General features: G+C 45.1%; 2 protein-coding genes across 4 annotated transcripts; one reads left to right on the top strand and one right to left on the bottom strand.

The window, feature by feature from the left end:
- Positions 1–1345: 1345 nt before the first annotated feature.
- hcfc1a (host cell factor C1a) lies at positions 1346–14639 on the bottom strand. Of its 3 annotated transcripts, none has more exons than XM_029826438.1 (28): positions 14113–14639; positions 12812–12997; positions 11825–11973; positions 11522–11682; positions 11228–11436; positions 11006–11090; positions 10790–10896; positions 10532–10711; positions 10216–10458; positions 9957–10105; positions 9687–9869; positions 9374–9595; positions 9172–9276; positions 8875–9091; positions 7990–8126; positions 7724–7871; positions 7403–7623; positions 6281–7280; positions 6000–6148; positions 5714–5857; positions 5440–5647; positions 5079–5351; positions 4891–4997; positions 4679–4813; positions 4409–4594; positions 4026–4323; positions 3880–3943; positions 1346–3803 (listed from the first exon to the last, which is right to left on the bottom strand). In XM_029826438.1, exons 2-28 carry the CDS (start codon positions 12990–12992, stop codon positions 3764–3766), a joined length of 5301 nt encoding a protein of 1766 aa, XP_029682298.1. In that variant the 5' UTR covers positions 12993–12997; positions 14113–14639; the 3' UTR covers positions 1346–3763. The 3 variants fall into 3 exon arrangements, with proteins under 3 accessions (XP_029682298.1, XP_029682299.1, XP_011612668.2); XM_029826439.1 differs by lacking the exon at positions 14113–14639 and adding an exon at positions 13640–14101; XM_011614366.2 differs by lacking the exon at positions 14113–14639 and adding an exon at positions 13301–13442.
- A 3032-nt stretch (positions 14640–17671) lies between these two features.
- On the top strand, positions 17672–20051 carry opn1sw2 (opsin 1 (cone pigments), short-wave-sensitive 2). The gene is made up of 5 exons (XM_003973672.3): positions 17672–18204; positions 18363–18531; positions 18690–18855; positions 19448–19687; positions 19815–20051. Exons 1-5 carry the CDS (start codon positions 17820–17822, stop codon positions 19914–19916), a joined length of 1062 nt encoding a protein of 353 aa, XP_003973721.1. The 5' UTR covers positions 17672–17819; the 3' UTR covers positions 19917–20051.
- The last annotated feature ends 463 nt before the right edge of the window (positions 20052–20514 follow it).

The following is a 20514-nucleotide window of genomic DNA, read 5'->3' on the forward strand; positions in this document are numbered from 1 at the left end:
AAAAAGGGAGGCCAGGAATTACAGGGCCCGACGCTCGCTGTCAGAGAGCAGCGCCGACGCGCACGTAGGCCTCGAAGACGCCTGTGATCATCACAGGTTGTAAATCTGCACGCACGCGCGCGTGCACGTGTCAGGCCTGCTCTGGTGGAAGCCTGTGAGCAGGAGAAGCGGTTGGGGCTGACGCGGGGACGCCGGGGGGAGACAGTTGGTTGTTGGTGGGAGCCCGTCGTTGTCCTCTGATGGATGGCGCCGTGCGTCAACAGTGGACGCTCAGAGACGGCTCACTAATTCCCTTGAAACAGGCTTCTGTGTAGGCGGTGGTCTTATCTCTGTCCTGCAGTGACATACCCCAGAGAGCTCTCGCCCTCTCTCGCCCTCTCTCTCCCTCTCTCTCTGTGTCTCTCTACCTCTCTCTCCTGACGTGCGCTGTCCTGTCACTTCATCCACCCTCACTTGTGGTAGGTACAGAGGACGGATGATGCTGCATCACCTCTCTGGCTGACACTTTGCGGCCTCTGGCTTTAAATTCAAGGAGATTCTGCACAAAATGGGACTTCTGTTAAAGTTGGGCTTGTTTTTAAATATCAACGTTTCTCCTTTCAAGTTCCATCTGCAGAAATGATCTCAAAGGCACAAAAACGTGAAACTGCACAGTTTGGTCTAAATTATGCCTGAATTAAAACACTGCATCCCTAGGTGGCGCTGCAATGATCGGTTTTATAAATTCTCAGCTCGGCCCACAATCAAAAACACTGGAGACTGGTTCTGCTTCATCTTAATGCACCCCGCACCCCCCCCCCCCCCCCCCCCCCCCCTCCCCTCATTACAAGCCAAACGGGTTGTTTTCTGATATTCACGCTGTCACTATGCATTTTTGTTCCCTCCATCCAACGTTTATGGGGTATCATGACATTTCCCTAAACTCTGTCCTAAAATTAAATAAATACATCTTGTACGAGAGATTAAAATGACAGAATCACTTCTGGACAAAAAACTTGTAAAATGTTTCTGTGGTAATTGTATGAAAACGATCTACATCTAATCAGAACAACACCGGGGTGATTAGAAACCGATCGCGATGTTTAAGAGCTACAATTAATAATAGTGACGAGATTGTATCGATTTGATGGTTTCAGAACCTGGTGCCTGTACCGCCCTCTAGCGGCCAAACTAAACCAGCTCCAAATTTAATTTAAATATTTGTAAACGCGCCGCAGTTGTGTCCAGCAAAAACACGCTTAGAAAACCAAAGGTTAAAGTCCATTTACTGGATCTTAATACTAAAGTAATAAAACAGCTCATCGCAGCCCAAAAGGTGCTTTAACTCAAAAAGACACGCAATCCCTTTATGTTTAACATGTTTATTTCTTTTTTGATGATAAAAGATACATTACTCCCTACAGTACAAAAACACACATTGGAAAATACAGGACATTTCCAGATAACCTGCAAACAGCCGAGAGAAAGTCAAAAGTGAGCGCTGAGGGTAGCGCTTGTCCCAGGGCGGGAGGGAAAGTTCAGAGAGCTCGGCACTGCTGATGATGACCTATCTAACCAGGGTGCAAAAATAGTGACCCAGCAACAGTACTGTGGAAGAAAAGGACACAACTGTATACCACATGGAGAGGAACAAACTTATTAAATTTTTTTTTTTCCTTTTTCTTTTCTTTGAGATCTTTCAGCTTATGGTCTAACTTAAGGCATCACTACTAAAATACACTGTTTTTGCATGCATGTCTAGTTTTGATCAACAGACACACCGACACGCACAAAAATTATGAATGCATATGAATAGAAAGTTTCATCTCTAGAAAGTAAATGGGGGAGGGGGGGGCGGGGACCCCACGGAACCGATAACCGAGGCGCCAACCGGAGAAACGTGAAAACCCTTGGCTCGGATCTTCCAGGCTGTCGCCATCGCAACTGAATTCGGCCTCACACAGTAAATATACACTCCTGTCCAATCAGAAACCTGCATCCTGTACAACGTTTGTACGGTCATGAAGCGAGCGTGAAATAACTACAGTGACTCAAAGCAAATCAGAACAATCAGGGAGACTATATATATATATATATATATTTATATATAGAATTTTGTTTTTATGACTAAGGACACAAAAAGGCAATCAAGAGATGAGCGACATGTAAAAACTGTTACAGGTAATTATATAAAAGGCAAAAGTGTTTTTTTTTTTGTTTTTTTCTTTCTTGGTTTTATTCTTGCTCTGAACTAATTTACAGGTGAGGCGGCTCCGGCTATGTTAGCTTGCTTTGACGTTTGCACGCCGTCTGTGGGCTGAAATACAGAGCCGTGGTAGGAAAAGAAATGCAAATTTATTAAATGGATTCACATACATCAATGGGATGGGGGGGGGGGGGTGTGCCTACTAATAGTATTTCTAAAAATTAAAGAATCGAGACACCACATTCATGAGCATAAAACGTGTTTAGGACAATCGGTAAGGATGTTGCGGGGAGGAAACTGGTGTGACCGGAGGAAAAAAAAAAAAAAAGGGTTTTCTTCCTTCAAACCCTGTGAAAATTCCATGTTTGGCAAATGGAGCAACACAAGCGTCGAGTAGTAAACAAAGTAAAAACTCTCCTCTCCCTGGGTCCACTTCAAAAGTTCCCTTCAGTCCTATTAACCTCTGCGATTCTACGTGGAACAAATACAAAAGTTTCTCTCTCTTTTACCGTCCGTCAACAGCAACATACGACCGACCGAACGAAGACCTTTAAAATACAGCGGCCACATCGAGACGGCCGCTCGGCTTCTCACAAACAAAAACTATGTGGATGAACAACAGTTAAAAAAATTGAAGGTTCTTAAAAATGCACACAAGATACAGACAAAGGAGGGGGGGGGGGGGGGGAGCTTAAAAAATACAAAAATAAACTACACAAAGGATCTTTTGCGTCATTGCTTGCTAAATATTTGGGAAGATTTTGCAATTTTGTGTGTTTTGCAAGTGTCAGTCCAGGAAAAGTCTCTCGTTCTTTTCGGGGGAACAAAAACAAACAAAAAAAAATCTCTTTGTCGCTCTTTTGTCCACGACGACGTGTCGACGCTCAGTCTTCAGCTCGGGGCCAAAAGCACAGTGATGGCAGACTTGGTTCTTGACGAAGCAAATTTGTCTTGAGCAACCAAAGAGGGAGGAAAGATCGATGTCCTTGTTCAGCGAGGACAAGTGCTTTAATTGTTACCATACCGATTTTTACTCTCGTTTAAGCGAATGCAGCCGCAGCCGTCTTCAACACTGTACATCGTTTTATGTAGTCTCTCTCTACAGCCCCCCGGGATTCACAAAATAGACACACAAAAAAAACCAACAAAAAAAAGAGAATGTTATCACTGAGCTCAGGTTGGCTCCCAGTTCGTGAAAAAGATTTAAATGCTTCTCTAAACTGCTCAACTACTGAAACAAGCCAAAAATAGATTTTAAATGGTGGAAGGGGTGTGGCTGAAAAAGATAATGTGCTTCTAACATTGTGTTGCTCTAAAAATAGTTATAACCAAGAGAACGGGGAAGGTGAAGCGGGGGGGGGGGGGGGGGGGGGGGGGGGTTATCTACAGGATCATCTCAGATCGACTCGCTTCTCGGCTCCGAGCGGATGTTGGGCCTCCGTCACTGCCTGGATCTGAGACTTGAGGGCGGAGGATGAGATTTAGGATGAGCATGATGGTCAGTCTTCCTGATTAAAGGACAGTGAGTTGGGGGGGGGGGGGGGGGGGGAGAAAACTGGCAGGAGCCTCTGGGCGACCTCACTGGTCCGTCCTCGCTTTCTTTGGACCAGTAGCCTTACTGCAAGAGCACACAAGAGCGGAGTCAGAGCTTGGCCGCGTCACCGGGACCGCGCAGGGAACGAAGGTGAACTTACGCGTCAGGGGAGGTGCCTGGTCTTTTGGGAGCCGGTTTCGCAGAGGAAGCGTCTTTGCCAGATTCTACAGAGCAGACAGGACATTTGAGATCGATGGTTAAGGAGCTCGTTCACATTAGCGGCTTAGTTCGTGTCGGCGTTCTCACCTTGGAGCCATCGAACTTGAGTGGCGGGGCCGTAGCCCTTCTCGTTGCGGGCGGCGATACGGAAGATGATGGCTGGCTTGGTGGTGTAGTCGATGTGTGCGTTGGAGAGGCTGGACGACTGCACCAAGCACGATGGGTTGGGTCCACAATATACCCGCATGAAGGCTAACTGTGCTGGTGTGGAGGCCTTGGCTTCGGCCGTCTGGTTGCTCTGGATGGCAAGATACACCGAGTACTCGATGATCTTCCCCGACGTCACAGACGGCGGCTCCCAGGTCAGGTGAGCACCATCCGAGCTCTGCGGGGGAAGCGTGGGAGGAAGGCCGGTCAGTGGCTGTCACTGGCTGTCACGTCACGTCTTCCTGTTAACCTGATGTGCTTACCTTGCTAATTTTGATGGCGCACGGCGCTCCGGGGAAGCCCGGTAGGCAAGTCTTGAAAGCGGATATCTCTGAAAAGGACCCACGGCCACAAGCGTTGATTCCCGCAACACGGAACTTGTAAGCCGTTCCAGGCTGCAGCTCCATTTTCTTCATCTGAGCGTAGTCTGGCACGACACCAGAGTCATCCTGCAACCAGGGAGCAGAGGTTTCACTTCCGCCATGAACACAGCAGACGGATGAATGGGAGGAAAAGGCCCAGCGGGCACTCACGTCTCCATGGGAATCATCCGCTGGCACATAAAAGTGAGTGACAACCATATTTGTAACTTTAACAATTCCAACGTCGAACCACTGGTTTTCTTTCTTTACAGCTGGTTTGACTGGGGCTGGTTGAGGGTCTTGCTTCTGTAAAAAACAACACAGTTCAACATGTAACTCCTGTCTGAGTTATGTACAGGATGTTCAAAAAAGCAGCGGCTCACCTCTCCCTCGATGCCGTTGGCCACCTCTGCTAAAGTGGCTGCAGCCTGCAGTTTGGCGGGACTCGCCACCGACACAACGGGCGCAAACGTGCTCGATGGAGCGAGCGCTGTGGAAAGAAGGAAGGAAAACAGGATCAATTTAACGTTCGGAAGACATCCAAATCAAACGTCAGGTGTCCAACACCTACTCTCTGCGGTGGCACACGGAAGCAATGAGGCCACGGCGCTGGTGACGGCGGCAGCCATCTCATTGTGCCCGTTGCTCTCGACGGAGGGGTCGTTGAGGCTGTCGGCGGGGGCGAGGCCCTCGGTGGGTAGACTGGTGCCCACCGAGGCTTGCTGAGCAGCTGCCTGAGCCTCCTGCAGCTGCTGCTGCTGGACAAGTGCTGCAAGCTCCTGCTGCGTCAGCATGATTGGGATGTTTGTAGGCTGTTGGGTTTCTGCTGTGGAATCTCCCTCGCCTGTTAGCGGACAATAGCCCGCATGTTAAAACATCTCGGCATCACGGAAACAGCAGATCATCGCGGACATCGCATTGGCTGAACTCACTCATGACGGCTTGCTGAGCTGCCTGGAGGACGGCCTGGATGGCGAGCGCCTGAGCCTCCTCGGTGGCCGCGGCATGAGCGGCAGCTTCGGCCGCTGCGGTCACGGCCAGCTCCTCGTCCGACAGCCCCGTCACCATCAGCGTGGCTCCTTGGCCTTCGGTCATCAGCTCGGAGGGAAGATTCAACGCTGCTGCTGTGGCCGTCTCCCCCTAAAGATGCGATACCGGTTACATCTACACGCCATCTGCAGAAGCTTAAGCAATATCACGACTTACTTCCGCCTGCGCCTCCATCGCCACTGCTGCAGCAGCCTCCTCCGCCGCAGGTGCCGACTCAGCTGATGGCGTCTCATCAGTCTGCATGGGTTCCTCTGTGGAGCTCTCAGCAGTGCTCACGCCCTCTGTGATCGATGAAATCAACTGCAGACAGGAACCCGAGAAAAGATTTGGCACAGGGTGAGAAATAATTCAGATAAAGATTCAGTGTAACTCAACACCAGCTGGTTATTGTAACTTACTCCAGGGGCATATTAAACAGTTCTGATAGCAATGACTTTCTTACAGGAACAGATGGTCCGGGGGCTGGAGTAGACTGAGTGACAGTAGTGATGGCCCTGCCCTGAGTGGTGGTAACGATGTCAGTCGCTGCAGTGGTGGCAACTACCTCCGTGTTGCTAGCGGCTTTAGCTTCTTCTTCCGTCTGCTGGGTGGCTGTGTAATAAAATATATAACATTACTCTGACCTTATGAAATGAAGTCACTACGGCCATAAAATTAGAAATAAATCTGCCATGTATTACACCCCCCCCTCCCAGAGTTCCCACACAAGAAGTGCAGTTATACCTGTTCCTTCAGTTGTTTCCATGCTACAGGTAGCAGTGGTGGCTGTGTTGGTGGTCCCAGTTTCATGCGTTTCACAAGGTGGGTTTGAACATTCCTGCTGGACAATGCCCGTAACTGTACTTGTCTGCTCACCTCCCATGCTGGAGGTGGCCGTGGACGGGGTGTTGGTGGTCCCCGTCTCGTGTGTTTCACAGGGCGGGTTTGAGCACACCCTCTGCGTGGTTCCTGTCAGGCTTGTGTTCATGTTAGAGGAGGACTGGGTTGCTGTGTTGGTGGTACCTGTGACGTGGGTTTCACAGGGTGGATTGGAGCACACCTGCCGGGGCTGTCCTATATTAGCTGATGCTGTGGTTGCTGTGTTAGTTGTCCCAGTTTCGTGGGTCTCACACGGTGGGTTGGAGCATACACGGAGTGCAGACATGTTTGAAGATGCAGTTGTGGCCGTGTTGGTAGTCCCTGTCTCGTGGGTCTCACAGGGTGGGTTGGAACACACTTTTCCCGCTCCGATGGTAGCAGAGGAAGTTGTAGCTGTATTGGTTGTTCCCGTCTCGTGGGTCTCACAGGGTGGGTTGGAACACACTTTTCCCGCTCCGATGGTAGCAGAGGAAGTTGTAGCTGTATTGGTTGTTCCCGTCTCGTGGGTCTCACAGGGTGGGTTGGAACACACTTTTCCCGCTCCGATGGTAGCAGAGGAAGTTGTAGCTGTATTGGTTGTTCCCGTCTCGTGGGTCTCACAGGGTGGGTTGGAGCACACCTTTCCTGCTCCCATGGTAGCAGAGGAAGTTGTAGCTGTATTGGTTGTTCCTGTCTCGTGGGTCTCACAAGGTGGGTTTGAGCAGACCAGGGTCACAGTCCCAGACCCATCACCAGCTGCTCCAGCCTCAGTGGAGCTGGGCTGTTCAGACGTGGGTGAAGCCAGGATGGACACTGGTAGATCCTGGACTGGCTGAGCTTCTACACCACTTGGAGTTGTGATTAGAGTCACCTGGGTGGGCTGATTCTGAACAACAGAAAAGAAAATTATCTTAAAAACCATAAAACCGCATGACAAAGTCCCCCTACTAACTTAAAAGAATAGTCAGTTGAACCTTAAGGACAAGAATAAGCAGGGTTTTTTTTTACCTGAACAGTCATGGTTGAGGAGGGCAGCGTGGACGCAGACGTTAGACTAGTCTGGGCAGCAGACACAGTTATAGCGGATGGGGTGATGACCTGGCTGGACAAGGTAGCAATGGTCCCCAGTGTGGTGATGGGGGTAACCAGAGAGGCGTTGGAACTGTCGACTGTATTTCCTGCCAGGCTGGTGGAGACAGTACCACTCACTGTCCCAAGCGTGGTGACACCTACAAAGGAAGGTTTCAGGATATTCGATACTTACAAAAAAAATCCCCGTGAGGTTAAACTATGATGTCTGAACGTTTGACAGAAATGTGTTTCTCTCACCTGTGGTCCCCTTGACAACCAGCGTTGTGACAGTGGGTTTAACAGCAGACACAGTCACTGGTGTGACAAGCCGTACACCCCCCATTGTGCTCATTGGTACAGTCCGCAAAATGGTGCCAGGCTGGCCAGGAGCTCCCTTTAACACCACCTAAAGGCAAACAAGTTTGGATTAGACTTCTTAACTGTGTTACAAACGTAGCTCAAAGTTTTAGCACACCTGTAAATTAAAATGGGCATTATTACAAGATTTCACACCAAGGCTTCACCTGTGTAAGACCCTGTTGACCAGCTGCAGTGGCAAGTTTGGGCACTGCAGTGATGATCTTCCCCGGAGTTCCAGTGGTCATCACCTTTGTGGTAAGGATTGTGATGGGTGTTTTGATGCCTGTGCTGCTTGTTACACCTGAAATGACCAAATGTATTGGGTACTTGTTTCATAATTCAGTGGGGCCTCTACTTATGAACGTCTCTACATTCGAAATTTTCAGGTTACGAAGCGTCTCAACGGGAAAATATTTCCTCTCGTTACGAAAGAAATTTCAGGATACGAAGGTCAAAAATATGCTACCGCTGCTACTCGCAGCTCGCGGAGTTTAGCGAACACAAACTTGCTTGTAGCTGCTCTGCCATTGGCCATCGCCTAGCATTTTCCTGTCATCCCATTGGCTAGGAGGGACGTCAATATGTACAAGTTTGTGTGTATCCCAGCATCGCCATCGTTTAACTTTTATTTATTGTGGGTGTTCGTATGTTTGTCCATTAGATGGCGGTGTTACAAGTGTTAACGTTCGTTGCTAGTAATGACGGCAATGTAAGATTATAGATAATGTAAGATTAGCCTGTGATAAAGTTTATTTTGTTCCTGGAGAAGCCTTGCACTGAATCCTACATTTATTGTGCAGTAATCTAATTGTAACATGTATTTGTTACATGTTTTGATGCATTTTTATGATTTATTAAAAACATTATGTCCGAATTTTGGGGGGCTTGGAACGGATTGGGGCATTTACATGGAAAACGCATCTCTACTTTTGCAATCTTCAGGTTACCAAACAACTTCTGGAACGAATTAAATTCGTAAGTAGAGGTCCCACTGTAATCAACTCTGCTTTTAGAGAGTTGTAAAATGATACAACTGAATAAATATAGACCTGTAGCACCAGGCTGTGTCATGATGGCCGACATGGGGATGGTTTTAATAATCGTGGTGCCCTGTTTAGTGGTGGTAGGAGAAACTCCACTGATGTTCAGGATAGTGGGCTTATTTCCTGTTCCTCCTGCCTGAGATGTGGTAATGATAGTTGTAGGCTTGCCATCTGCAGAAGTCACGAGCTTTAAAATGGTGCCGGCTGGGAGCGGACCCTTTGTCTGGGAAGAAGAAGAAATGTTGCGTAAGCATAAATAAATCTACCTCCTGAGTTGTTCTCGTACTCATGCAGATAGCTGACCTGTATGATCTGTGTGAGAGGGTTGGTGGAAGCCTGGCCTGTGACAGCTGATGTCTGCACTGGCTTGGTCTGCACCACAGACATCATCTTGCCAAGGTTGGAGATCTGCAAAAGAAAATAGAAGGTGTGATGTGTGTGTAGAAACACAAAGAGGTTACTCCGAGAATGTCAGTATAACTTCTAGGAAGCCCCGTTTTCTTACCATAGCGCCACTTCCGCCCATAGCGAGGGGACTCTTAACCAGAGTAATGGTTTTGGTAACTCCTCCCACTACGGTGGTTACCACTTGGGCCTGCTGAGACACTGTGACAGTGCCAGACTTGTGCACAGTGATGATGGGTCTGGTGGTGGTAGGAGATGCTGCTGCTGCTGTGCCCACCTGTGCTGCAGCGGTTTTTAGCATCCGTGTGGCTGGGTTGCTGACCTATTGACGCACACAAATATGTCGCCAACTGTCATACGGTTCACAGGATCCCTACATTGTTCAAAACTGAGGAGTTTCTTTGGCTCTGTACCATGACCGGAGAAGCAACTTTCATGGTGGTAGCACCAGGAGTCACAGCGACTGTCTTGAGAATAGTTGCACCAGCAGGAACGTTGAGAACTGTGCCTGCAGACGAAGGTGGGATCTTCTGTGTTGCTGCTGCAGCTGCTGCTAAAGCTGCCATGCCACTCATCTGAGGGCTGGAACCAATTGGCTAAAACAAGAAATATAAACTCAACAGGCTCATCCAACATATTAAGTATGACAAAAAAAAGAAAAAAGAATGAATTGTCACTCCTACCGTTCCTTGAGTGGACTGTGCAGGAACTACCATTCGAACTCCTGGAGGAAGTGATGTCACAGTGACAGGAGATTTTATGGGCTGACTGGGTCGAACGGTGACAACAGATGCACCCGTTGCAGACTGCTGAGCTGCAACCTTTAACACAGCTGGACAAAAATGGACAACCATTACACTTAAGAATTTACACATTACTGAGAATGTCATGAGAGAAACAAGAAGAAAAAAAAAAGAAAGAAAGAGAAAAACCACCAGTCACCTGTCTGTGGTAAACTCTGAGCTGAGGGGGCTGCAGCAGCCAGGGCGGGGCTCTTGGGAGAGTTTACTGGCAGTGAGGAGGTTGCACTCATGGCTGGAGAAGCTGCAGCTGGAGTTGCAGGGATGTCATACTTCTGAAGCTGCAGTAAGTAGGTGTCAGCCGTTGAAACGGCACCCCAGCTCACCTCCAGGGAGTTTGTGTTGGCACGGACTAACTGCACCCTGGCAGGGGCATGTGGACGCTCTGGAGATGGGAAGGGCAGCAATTTACCAACCTATCTTTGTGAAGGCACCATCATTTGGTGAATTAAACCCACCTGTTTCTAGGTACCAGAGGTCTTTACAACAGACCTGGTTGTTCCAGGCTTTGCGATAACCATCACGGCCACTCCAAACGTAGAGTCGGGAATTGATGGCCACAGCACAGTGGCCAGCACGGGCCCTGGGGATGTTGTCCTCAAGAGTATCCATCAACACTGTTTCCCAGCACATGTTATCTACAAACGTATAAAAGTTCTTCTTTTAAAGCAGCTCTTTAATGCCAAGTCATATACTGATATGATAGATTTCCAAACCGAGATTTAGGCAGGCAAGGGTGTTTGTGCACTTCCACTCTTTCTCATGCGTGGCCACTTTGACATCATCCATTACTAAAGGAACCCATCCTCCAAAAACGTACATCCTGTATGACAGAATAAGATGTTACAGCAAGGCTCACCCTGACATACTGGAAGATAAACATGAATAATGTAAAAAAGTGCAAGTTATTGTCGGGTTGTAGCATTTTTTACTTGTTTGTGATAGTGGTGGCAGAGTGAAGACTTCTTGGAAGCGGAGCTGTCCCACTAACTGAAGGTTTGTTCCATGTAAGGGTATCTGGAAAAAGCAGCATTACGTTTGTGGGGTGATATGCAAACAAAGGAACCAGATCTCGCTGATGCTTCAATCCCTTGTTAAACAGTATCATTGACACCTTTTTTTCTTTTAAAAAATGAAGACAAAAACAAACGCACCAATGTCAAGAGTCCACAGATCTCCAAGGCGACAGCCACTCATCCCTCCATAAATTATCAGCCGTGATTTCCTGCTTGCCTTGTCTGTGTATACGACAGCAGTGTGGCTTTCCCGCGGAGGAGGCAGAACTCCATAAGTAATAGGAATATCCCATCCTACCACACTAGAACCAGCACGGAGCTCAAGTGTGTACAAATCATTTAAATATCTGAGAACAGAAAAACACCACATTCACAATTAGTTGAACAAAAGTCTGTAGCACCAGCACGAGGCCTGCAGGCTTCCCACTGTACCTGGGAATGTTGTTTTTTGGGTCCTCGCTGTCATTAGCTAGTCCACCAAACAAGTAGCATTTGTTGCCAACTAGAGAAAAACTGTGGCCAAGACGAGGACAAGGAGGGGGGCCATTCTTTGGATTTTTGGCTTTTAATTTTTTCCATTCCCATCTGCTGGCCTATGACAGATACAGACAAAACACAGTTTTGCATTGATGCTCATAGATGTAGAGACACCAAGCTGAAACCTGTATAACATTGACAGATCAACTTAAAATGTACCACTCAAACCTGTAAGAGCATGTCGACATGGACTGTTACCTGAAGCTCATAGAGATCATTGCTGTACTTTCCATATTCAACCATTCCACCAAATACCAACAACCTTGTGCCATCGCAGACAAACCCATAGGCAGCACAACCTGGAGGAATATCGCCACGGACTGCTGGGATGAACCACTGGTTTGTAGCTATAAATACAAAAAAAGACAGTCAAGTTAGTAGACACTTTCCTGCATCGAGTACTACCAACTGTGTAACAACTATAGATGACCTAAACACAAAATAAACAAAGAGGGATTGGTTCAAATGATATTTATGACTATACTGGACACACTGCGCTGCATTATCAGGTCCTTCATGCGAAGCCGTAAAACAAGAGGGGGAGTCCCATTATGTGCATCATAACTTATAAAGAGCACATGTGGAACAATACTTAAAAAAAGGGGGATGGCAACCATGTTTGGTTTCAAATGTATTTCAATTTAGAAAAAAATAAACATAGGTGCTATAAATTTAATACCACAATAAAAAAGGAGAATTGCACTACAAGTCTGATTCTGTATCTGTCAGAATTTCATTCAGGGTAACCAAACTAAATTAAGATGGGCATAATACCTAAACCTTACCCTAAAAAAGGACCATAATAACTTAAGAACATAATGCCAACTATGTATGCAAGTGCCCACAACTTTTGCTCAATTTGTCCGTCCTTGTTGATTCAAGGACGGTCTGGAATCAAACCGAATCATCCATTTTACTTTAGCCCGCCTTTTTTACGCGCGTAACTGACCGGTTCCGCCGGAAGAGGGCGCCAAATGCGATCGCGCGGTATTTTGGCCCACTGAGGCCTACACATCAGTTTTTGTGCGTCATGAATCGGTGTTTATAATAAATAATTACAGTGCGTTAAGACTAAGTTTTAGTGTAAAAATGTTTTCTTTTTTAAATCCCACGTCTGGCGTTAAGATTAAAAGTACGCATACGGAACAACAAATGACCTAAATATATCGGCAAAGTTCATCTTACCTGTATTATATACGTGTAGTTCATCAACAATCCCCTCATTTCCACCACCAAAGACGACCATAAGCTCCTTTATGGCCACTGCTCTGTGTCCATGTCTGGGCCGCGGAACCGGACCGGACCATCCGAGGACCCGTTTCCACCGCGGCTGCAGAACTGACGCCGTGGTCCCAGTGGCAGACATGACTTCTACCAGACGCAAAAATAAAAACACGCATTTTTAACGCTTACTGTGATTGTTCCTAAATTCTCTCTTCATCTGTCCTAAAAGTTCGACTGCTGCATCTGTCACCCGAGGTTGTGTATACAGTATCCCCCCCCCAGAGAAGACCGGAAAAACGTAAAGCAGCTTGGATTCTTAAAGTTGCAATTGCAGAATATAAATCCAGTGTACTTCACAGAGGTAGTCCCTCGCCGTAAGCGGCGGCAGCAGCTTGAAACTAAACATTTCAGCGCATTATTTGTACAAGTGCTAGCTTATTTGTCTCTAACCATTGAATTCATTCCATGGAAGCCGCCATCTTGTAGCCAAACAAACCCCCGCTAACCCCGCTGCCAATCTGAAAAATGGCGGAAGCGGTTAAAGAAGAAAATCTATTATAGCTCGCCAACGACAGCGGTCAAATATGAAACGCACATGAATCAATAGGTCACCAAATAAACACAACAATGTGTAGGTGCGACTCGCAATTAACGTGCGCTGCAAAATGTTATCAAGAGTCGGCTATTTTCATGCCTCCCTGGGAGTCGCCATCTTGTAGCTACCAAGCTTAGCATTCTTTGCAACCAGTATAACGCAATTATTAACAACAGGGATCATTAAAAACTTACAAATGTAACCGCGAAAGAAACAATTGGATTATCCCACGTCGAATAAGTTTGAGAGTAGTTCCAGAAATGAGGCCGGTCTGAAGAATCGAATGCTTTATAATGCTAGCTACACTCTTAGCATTAGCGGCAACATGCTAAACCTAATTCACCAAAGCTAACAGCATTAGCTGTGCGGCTGGCATCTGTCAAAGCGTCGCTTAAAATTACATTTATATGCAACACGTTTTCGTATTATTTTGATATGCACAATCTTCCTGGCATAACAGTACATTTAACGCCAATCTCCAAAGAGCGCTAAATGGAATTTAACTGCACAAACAGAATGTTATTGTGTTTCATGCCGTCTCTGGAAGCAGCCATCTTTTCGACAATCGGCCTAGTTGTACAGCTCCCACAAGAAAAATGGCCGGGCGGTTTGCCACAACAAAGCAAAACAAACTACGGGAGCGCGAATATTTCAAAATTGTACTCACTTTTTTCGGTGCAGTAAGTCCAAAAACACTGGCGTGTAGTCTGATCGTGCAACAATAGTCCAAATTCATTCGATTTTTGAAGAAGTATCTCCTCTCATGCCTGCCTGGAAGCTGCCATCTTCTTGACAACCAGAGGCGGAGGAAAATGGAAGAGAGTTGGCGTCACCCAAAGTAAACATGGCGATGGAGAACCGCTCGCTGCTCATCTGTGACAAACGCGTAGGATTTTTTTGACGTATCTGGAATTCTCAATAAGTCATTGGGGCTCTGTCTAGTCAGATGCTGTAAAATCCAGCCGATACGAACGTGGGGCCAACATTAAATGGTGAAGATAGGGAGTTGCAGCAAATTGCAATAAGTTGTGTTGCAGCACTCGGCTTATTGTCCCTTACTAAAGATGGCGACTTCTGTGCATAAATAACTTTTTCTTTACTCCTCTTGTTGTGCCATTTGTTTTTCATTCGCGTACAATGTTTAGAACTTTGTAGAGGTGAAAAACCTGTCGGGTTTGAGCATTAAATTTCCGTTTTAGCCTTGCGTTGCCACGCCCACACCGACGGTTTGAGAGCCCCCTGCTGGTACAAGGCGGTATCACACACCCAGCGAGCGTCGCGACGCATCCGAGCTGCTTTTTCTGTCGCTCTCGAACACTTAAATGTACTTTCTAAAACTTGTTCATCATCAAACATCGCATGTCTTCTGCCATCAGACCAAATCTAAAATAATTTTATAATTCAGGTAATTAATTGATAGCATATTTTAACATTTATTGCAGCGCAGTTATTGTTACAGTAAGAGTTGGGTTTTTAAAATTGTCATATTATATTAAAGCCTTAGGAATTTGATGTGTATTTTTGCATGTAGGTGCAATGATCTGTAGTACTTTTTCAGTGTTTAAATAATTTGAAACTCATTTCGATAATCAACAATATAATGTAATGTGTCTGAGCAGACTTTGAAAGTCCTGATTCTTGCAGTTATCTCATATCCATCTATGTGATTATTATGAAAGCTGAGGAAATTGTTCAGTCTCTTTACTGTTGTCATGTCAAGTTTTCATGTCACTTTCAGGTCTGTATGCACAATAAATAAATGTATTTTTTTAAAATCAATCCAAATAGGTTTAGAAAACTAAAGTGAAATTGGACAGAAAAGACACATTTGTGTGATCCAGGCCCTTAAAATTGCCCAATGATTGTACCTCACGTGTGCCACTAAGTTTTATATTTGAAGGTTCAAAATGATACTACTTTTGATCCGAATGATGCTTGTGTGTCGTGAGCTGCACAGTGGAGTTCCAGGTCAGTGGAGCTGAGACAAACACACTGATCTTCAGTTCTAATCTCCGCTGCTTGTGTGGGTTTACATTCTTTAAGAGCCTTAGACAACAAGTGGAGGGCTGAACTTTGACGGCCTAACAAGATAAAAGCACAAAGTCTCGCAAATGACATGCATCCAGGATTACCGAGGCAGCAGTTGGAGATTCTTTTGAACAAGATGTGTGTGGATTTTAACTATAAATATCACAACAGTTTCTCCAGTCAGAATTGGTTCACATTTCTGTGTTCGTGAACACTTTGATGGTTTTAATTCCAGCATTTAAAGGTTGTGATCACACAGTCGACCAATCAGATGATGTTGGTCAATGTGTCAGTGCTCTATTGAACTGTAATCTCAAAGAATTATTCTGTATCTATAGAAACCATTTTAGTGGCAAGTCCATGCTTTGTAAGGGCTTTACTTTGGCCTGTGTAGAGTGTTTGTTAGCATTAATTTCAGCACTTAAAGAAATATATAAATGTTTGAGAGCCCTGAAGCAACTGGATTTTTCTTTTTTTTAGTGTAGGATTTTACTTCCTGTACTGGCCTCAGGCTTCAGCTGATAGTCGTGTGTTGTTAACCATCATATAGGATATTTTCAAAGGCAACTTTGAAGGTTTATTAAAGAGGTAGAGATACACATCCCACATTCTAATTGTGACACTGGCTTTGGACATGCTGAAGAGAGGTTAATCATTTCCTGATAGCATATTAAAGGTCAAGATTATCCAGCCTAATTCGCGCAACAAGCAGGTTACACAGACAGAATACGATTAGTAAGGAGTATTAGTCCTGACTGGATTAACCTCTCCAAGGGATTCAATGCAAACAGCTTGGACACCAACGGACTTAACTTGTGTATCGTTTTGTTACTTATGGTTGTTTAAAGTGGTGGGTAATAGCATATGAAGGATGGTACTGAATACTGAAGTTTATATTCAAGTTTGACCATTCCTGGCTACCGTACAACCACATGGAGGATTCCCCGCATCCAAGACGTATATCATAAAGCATGTTTATGCAGATTATTGTTGACGATTGGCAACAGCTGCTTAAAAATCCTACACATCTGACCTGCCATGTTTTTTTCCTTTCTGCTGCTCAATGAAAATGCTCATCAGCATCGTGACTAATTTCTCCAAACGTGGTCCTGCCGAGTGTTGTAGTCTCTGTTTGGTGAATTGTGAGTGAAAGGCACACACACTGATGGTGTGACGGTGATTTCAACATGTCGCTTTATTATCATCTACAACAGTTTTCTGTAATGGGTCGGTGTCGTCAGCGCCCTGCACATCCGGTAATCTTGGGGAAAAAGGCAGAGGGCCAAGGTGGTGACACAAAGTCTGTGTTAACCCACTCGAGTGGATTATAAAAGGCTACAGTACATGAGATTATCAGATTTACTATTATGTGAAATCAGATTAGCTGGCAAATGCTGCCGCACTCTTCCTTAAAACAGATGCATTATTAAGTGGCTCCAACTTTTGATGTAAAGAAACGTCCAAAGAAGAAGAACTGCTGCTTTTAAGAACACTCTTGTTTGTCTAATCCTCACAAAAAGCAGCCAAATCAACCACAGTTGCTGTCTGGTAGTTTAAAAAAGAGGCGGAGGTGTTTCAAGACCGAAGAGAGAAATAAAAAAAACAGGAAAAAGACATGAGGAAACTAAAGGCCCGCCGTACCCAAAAATGACAAAATCCAGTTTGACAACATCATTACCTCCTTTAATTTGGGTGGGGCGCCGACTTAGTCTCGTCTCAGAGTCTTTACAGTAAATGCAGAAGGTAAAAATCACTCCTAAATGAAATCATGAGAATATCTGGTGTAACTTTAATAATACTCATTTTAAGTAAAGGCTAAAAACCACCAAACAGTCAAAACCAGAAGAACACCAAACAGGAACCTAAAACTGATGACACATGACTGATGGCTGTCAGTTATTGAAGGTGTTTATTTGTCACAATTATTGAAAACGAGGTTTCCACGAGTGAAGTCTGACTCTACTATGAAAAGATCTGAAGGTTAAAGTCCAGTAACAAAAAGAATAAATGCTCGTTGAATGCTGATGCACTCTTAGCTTTGGAACACACCTTCACCAATTTCAAGGTGAACCAATGATAAGAGGCCGCGCATCACGTGTGGTAGTACGACTCTGTGTGGCCGCTGAAGCAGAGCTTTGGTAAAACAAATCCTTCCCATAAGCCAATTAAGTTGAGTCCTCAAAGTTCCTATAAATGTGGCTTTAACGCCCCTCCAGCGAGAGCGAGACGGCCTTGCTGTCACATGAATTTGGATCTAAGATTAACTACAGTAGCGTTTTAGGATACTTATGAAAAGAGCTTTTCATAAGTATTGATTTTTTTTTATATTATTTGCTACTCTAAAAGATGAGAATGAGGGGAGTTCGCCAGCATGAATTCCAAGAAGACTTCTATATCCCCATTCCCCTGGACGTTGACAACATCACAGCCCTCAGCCCGTTCCTGGTCCCACAGGATCACTTGGGGAGTCCTGCAGTCTTTTACGGGATGTCAGCATTCATGTTTTTCCTATTTGTGGCTGGTACAGGCATAAATGTGCTCACAATTGCATGCACTATCCAATATAAGAAGCTCCGGTCCCATCTGAACTACATCCTGGTGAACTTGGCTTTTTCAAACCTCCTGGTCACCACTGTGGGCTCCTTCACCTGCTTCTGCTGCTTCTTTGTCAGATACATGATAGTTGGTCCCCTGGGATGCAAGATCGAGGGATTTGCAGCAACCCTTGGTGGTAAGGACTTTAAAGAGTGACATATTAAATAGAGAGTTTAGTCTTTAATGAGCCAGGGATTCTTTAATGTCGTTGAGACAGACGTCTTGTGCACCAGACCGACTCGTTTGAAACGGACCAGGCTGCGGCGATTTCATCCCTCTCTGTTTTGGTTGCAGGTATGGTAAGCCTGTGGTCTCTCGCTGTCGTAGCCTTTGAGAGATGGCTGGTGGTCTGCAAGCCGCTCGGGAACTTCATCTTCAAACCCGATCACGCTATAGTTTGTTGCATATTTACCTGGTTCTTTGCTTTGATCATCTCAGCTCCTCCTCTCTTTGGATGGAGTAGGTCAGTATGAACAAGTGATTATTACCAGCAGGTAACTGCAGTCAGCAGCTAAAGTATCACCTTAAAAACCAACAAAGTGAAGCTATTCTGCACCTCCTGAACAGCACAGATTCACTGTGTGTGTGTGTGTGTGTGTGTGTGTGTGTGTGTGTGTTTAGGTATATCCCAGAGGGCTTCCAGTGCTCCTGTGGACCAGACTGGTATACGACTGGCAACAAGTATAACAACGAGTCCTATGTGTGGTTCATATTTGGCTTTGGCTTTGCCGTCCCTTTATTTGTCATCGTTTTCTGCTACTCGCAGCTACTTGTCATGCTGAAATCCGTAAGTGAAGCATCTTCACTGAGCGTTATTGTGTGTGTAGAGTGTACACAGGAGGTTAAGGCTACGCTATGTTAAGTGGATGGAAAGTGGGTCTGTGTGCTTTGTTTGAGAACATCTCCTCCAAATGTTACGCTCTGTTTTAGCTCATGTGTTTTTTGGACAAAATCATTTTTCAGTCATGGAAGAATAGAGAAACAGCTTTTGATCATCAAAATATGAAGAATTCATGACCGCAGTCATGACTTTAAACTTGAAAATTCTGATTTAAAGCTCAACCTATAAATAAGTTGTTGTAAGTTCCTATCACATTCCCTCATGAGACATTATTATATAGTTCCCAACTGTACAAACATGCAACTTTAATAGTTTTCTTCTTTATTTTAAATTGTAGTCTTAATGTACTCTTAATTCATACCTTTATTAAATATGATTAAATCAGGATTCTTACACCATTTATGTCCACTTCATCATATTGCCTTTATCTCAAATGTGACTTTGACTTTAGCAGCTCAGGCTCTGCAATAATAGAGAAAAATGAAATATAAAATGTCACACTTTTCTCACTTCTGTCCGATCTGGTCTTTCCCCGCAGGCAGCAAAGGCCCAGGCTGAGTCTGCGTCCACCCAGAAGGCAGAGAGGGAGGTAACCAGGATGGTGGTGGTCATGATATTAGGCTTCCTGGTGTGCTGGCTGCCTTATGCAAGTTTTGCTCTGTGGGTTGTCAATAATCGTGGGACACCATTTGATCTGAGACTGGCGACCATCCCCGCCTGTTTTTCAAAAGCCTCCACAGTGTACAACCCTATTATCTACGTCGTCCTCAATAAACAGGTTGGTGAATCGACCTTTGTGGACTTATTAAGATCGACTGCGCCCTCTAGTGGAGATTTAAGGAAACGACAGGGGAAAGATGTTTTCCTCAGTAACACATTTTCCTTGTCTCGTTTTCTCCTTTTAGTTCCGCTCATGTATGAAGAAAATGCTGGGAATGAGTGGAGGCGACGATGAGGAATCATCAAGTCAATCCGTCACTGAAGTCTCCAAAGTTTCACCTTCTTAAGTTGTTGAAGCTTGTTTGTGACATAGATATTGTAAATAGCTTTGAGTGGGCTTCTAATATTCTTATCATCAAGAGTTGTATGCAAAGACAAAAATGTAAAAAAAACCAAGTGAAATAAATATATCATGCTATGGATTAGCTTTGTCTTTATTTTAAAATTCCTACTCTTTGTATGTTATAGTAGCACACAAATACCCCAAATTATTCAACACATGGAAATAAGAAATGGAACCCAATTGCATAGCGTGCACAGTTCAATAACAAATTCTTACCTGGTGCCTGGACACACACACACACACTGGACCAATTTGAAGTACATTTTCATAAATGAATACATCTTTATTGCAGTAAATATGTATCAGTAAGACACCTGTAGTCTAAAATAAATCATAAATGAGCAGACATTTTCTGTACGGACATTTAACACGCACACATATCATAGACTAAGAACAGTCTTATTTCCTGATGTGAGCTAAACATCAGGCCATATAAAGGTTGGCTTTGTTTAACCCACACCAGTATAATCATGCACAGTAAGTGGACATAAAAAGCAGCTGCTTCGCAAACTCCGAGCCTAATCCATCACTTCAGACAGCAG

The sequence above is a fragment of the Takifugu rubripes genome, chromosome 19 (genome assembly GCF_901000725.2).
Source record: "Takifugu rubripes chromosome 19, fTakRub1.2, whole genome shotgun sequence".
NCBI lineage: Eukaryota > Metazoa > Chordata > Actinopteri > Tetraodontiformes > Tetraodontidae > Takifugu > Takifugu rubripes.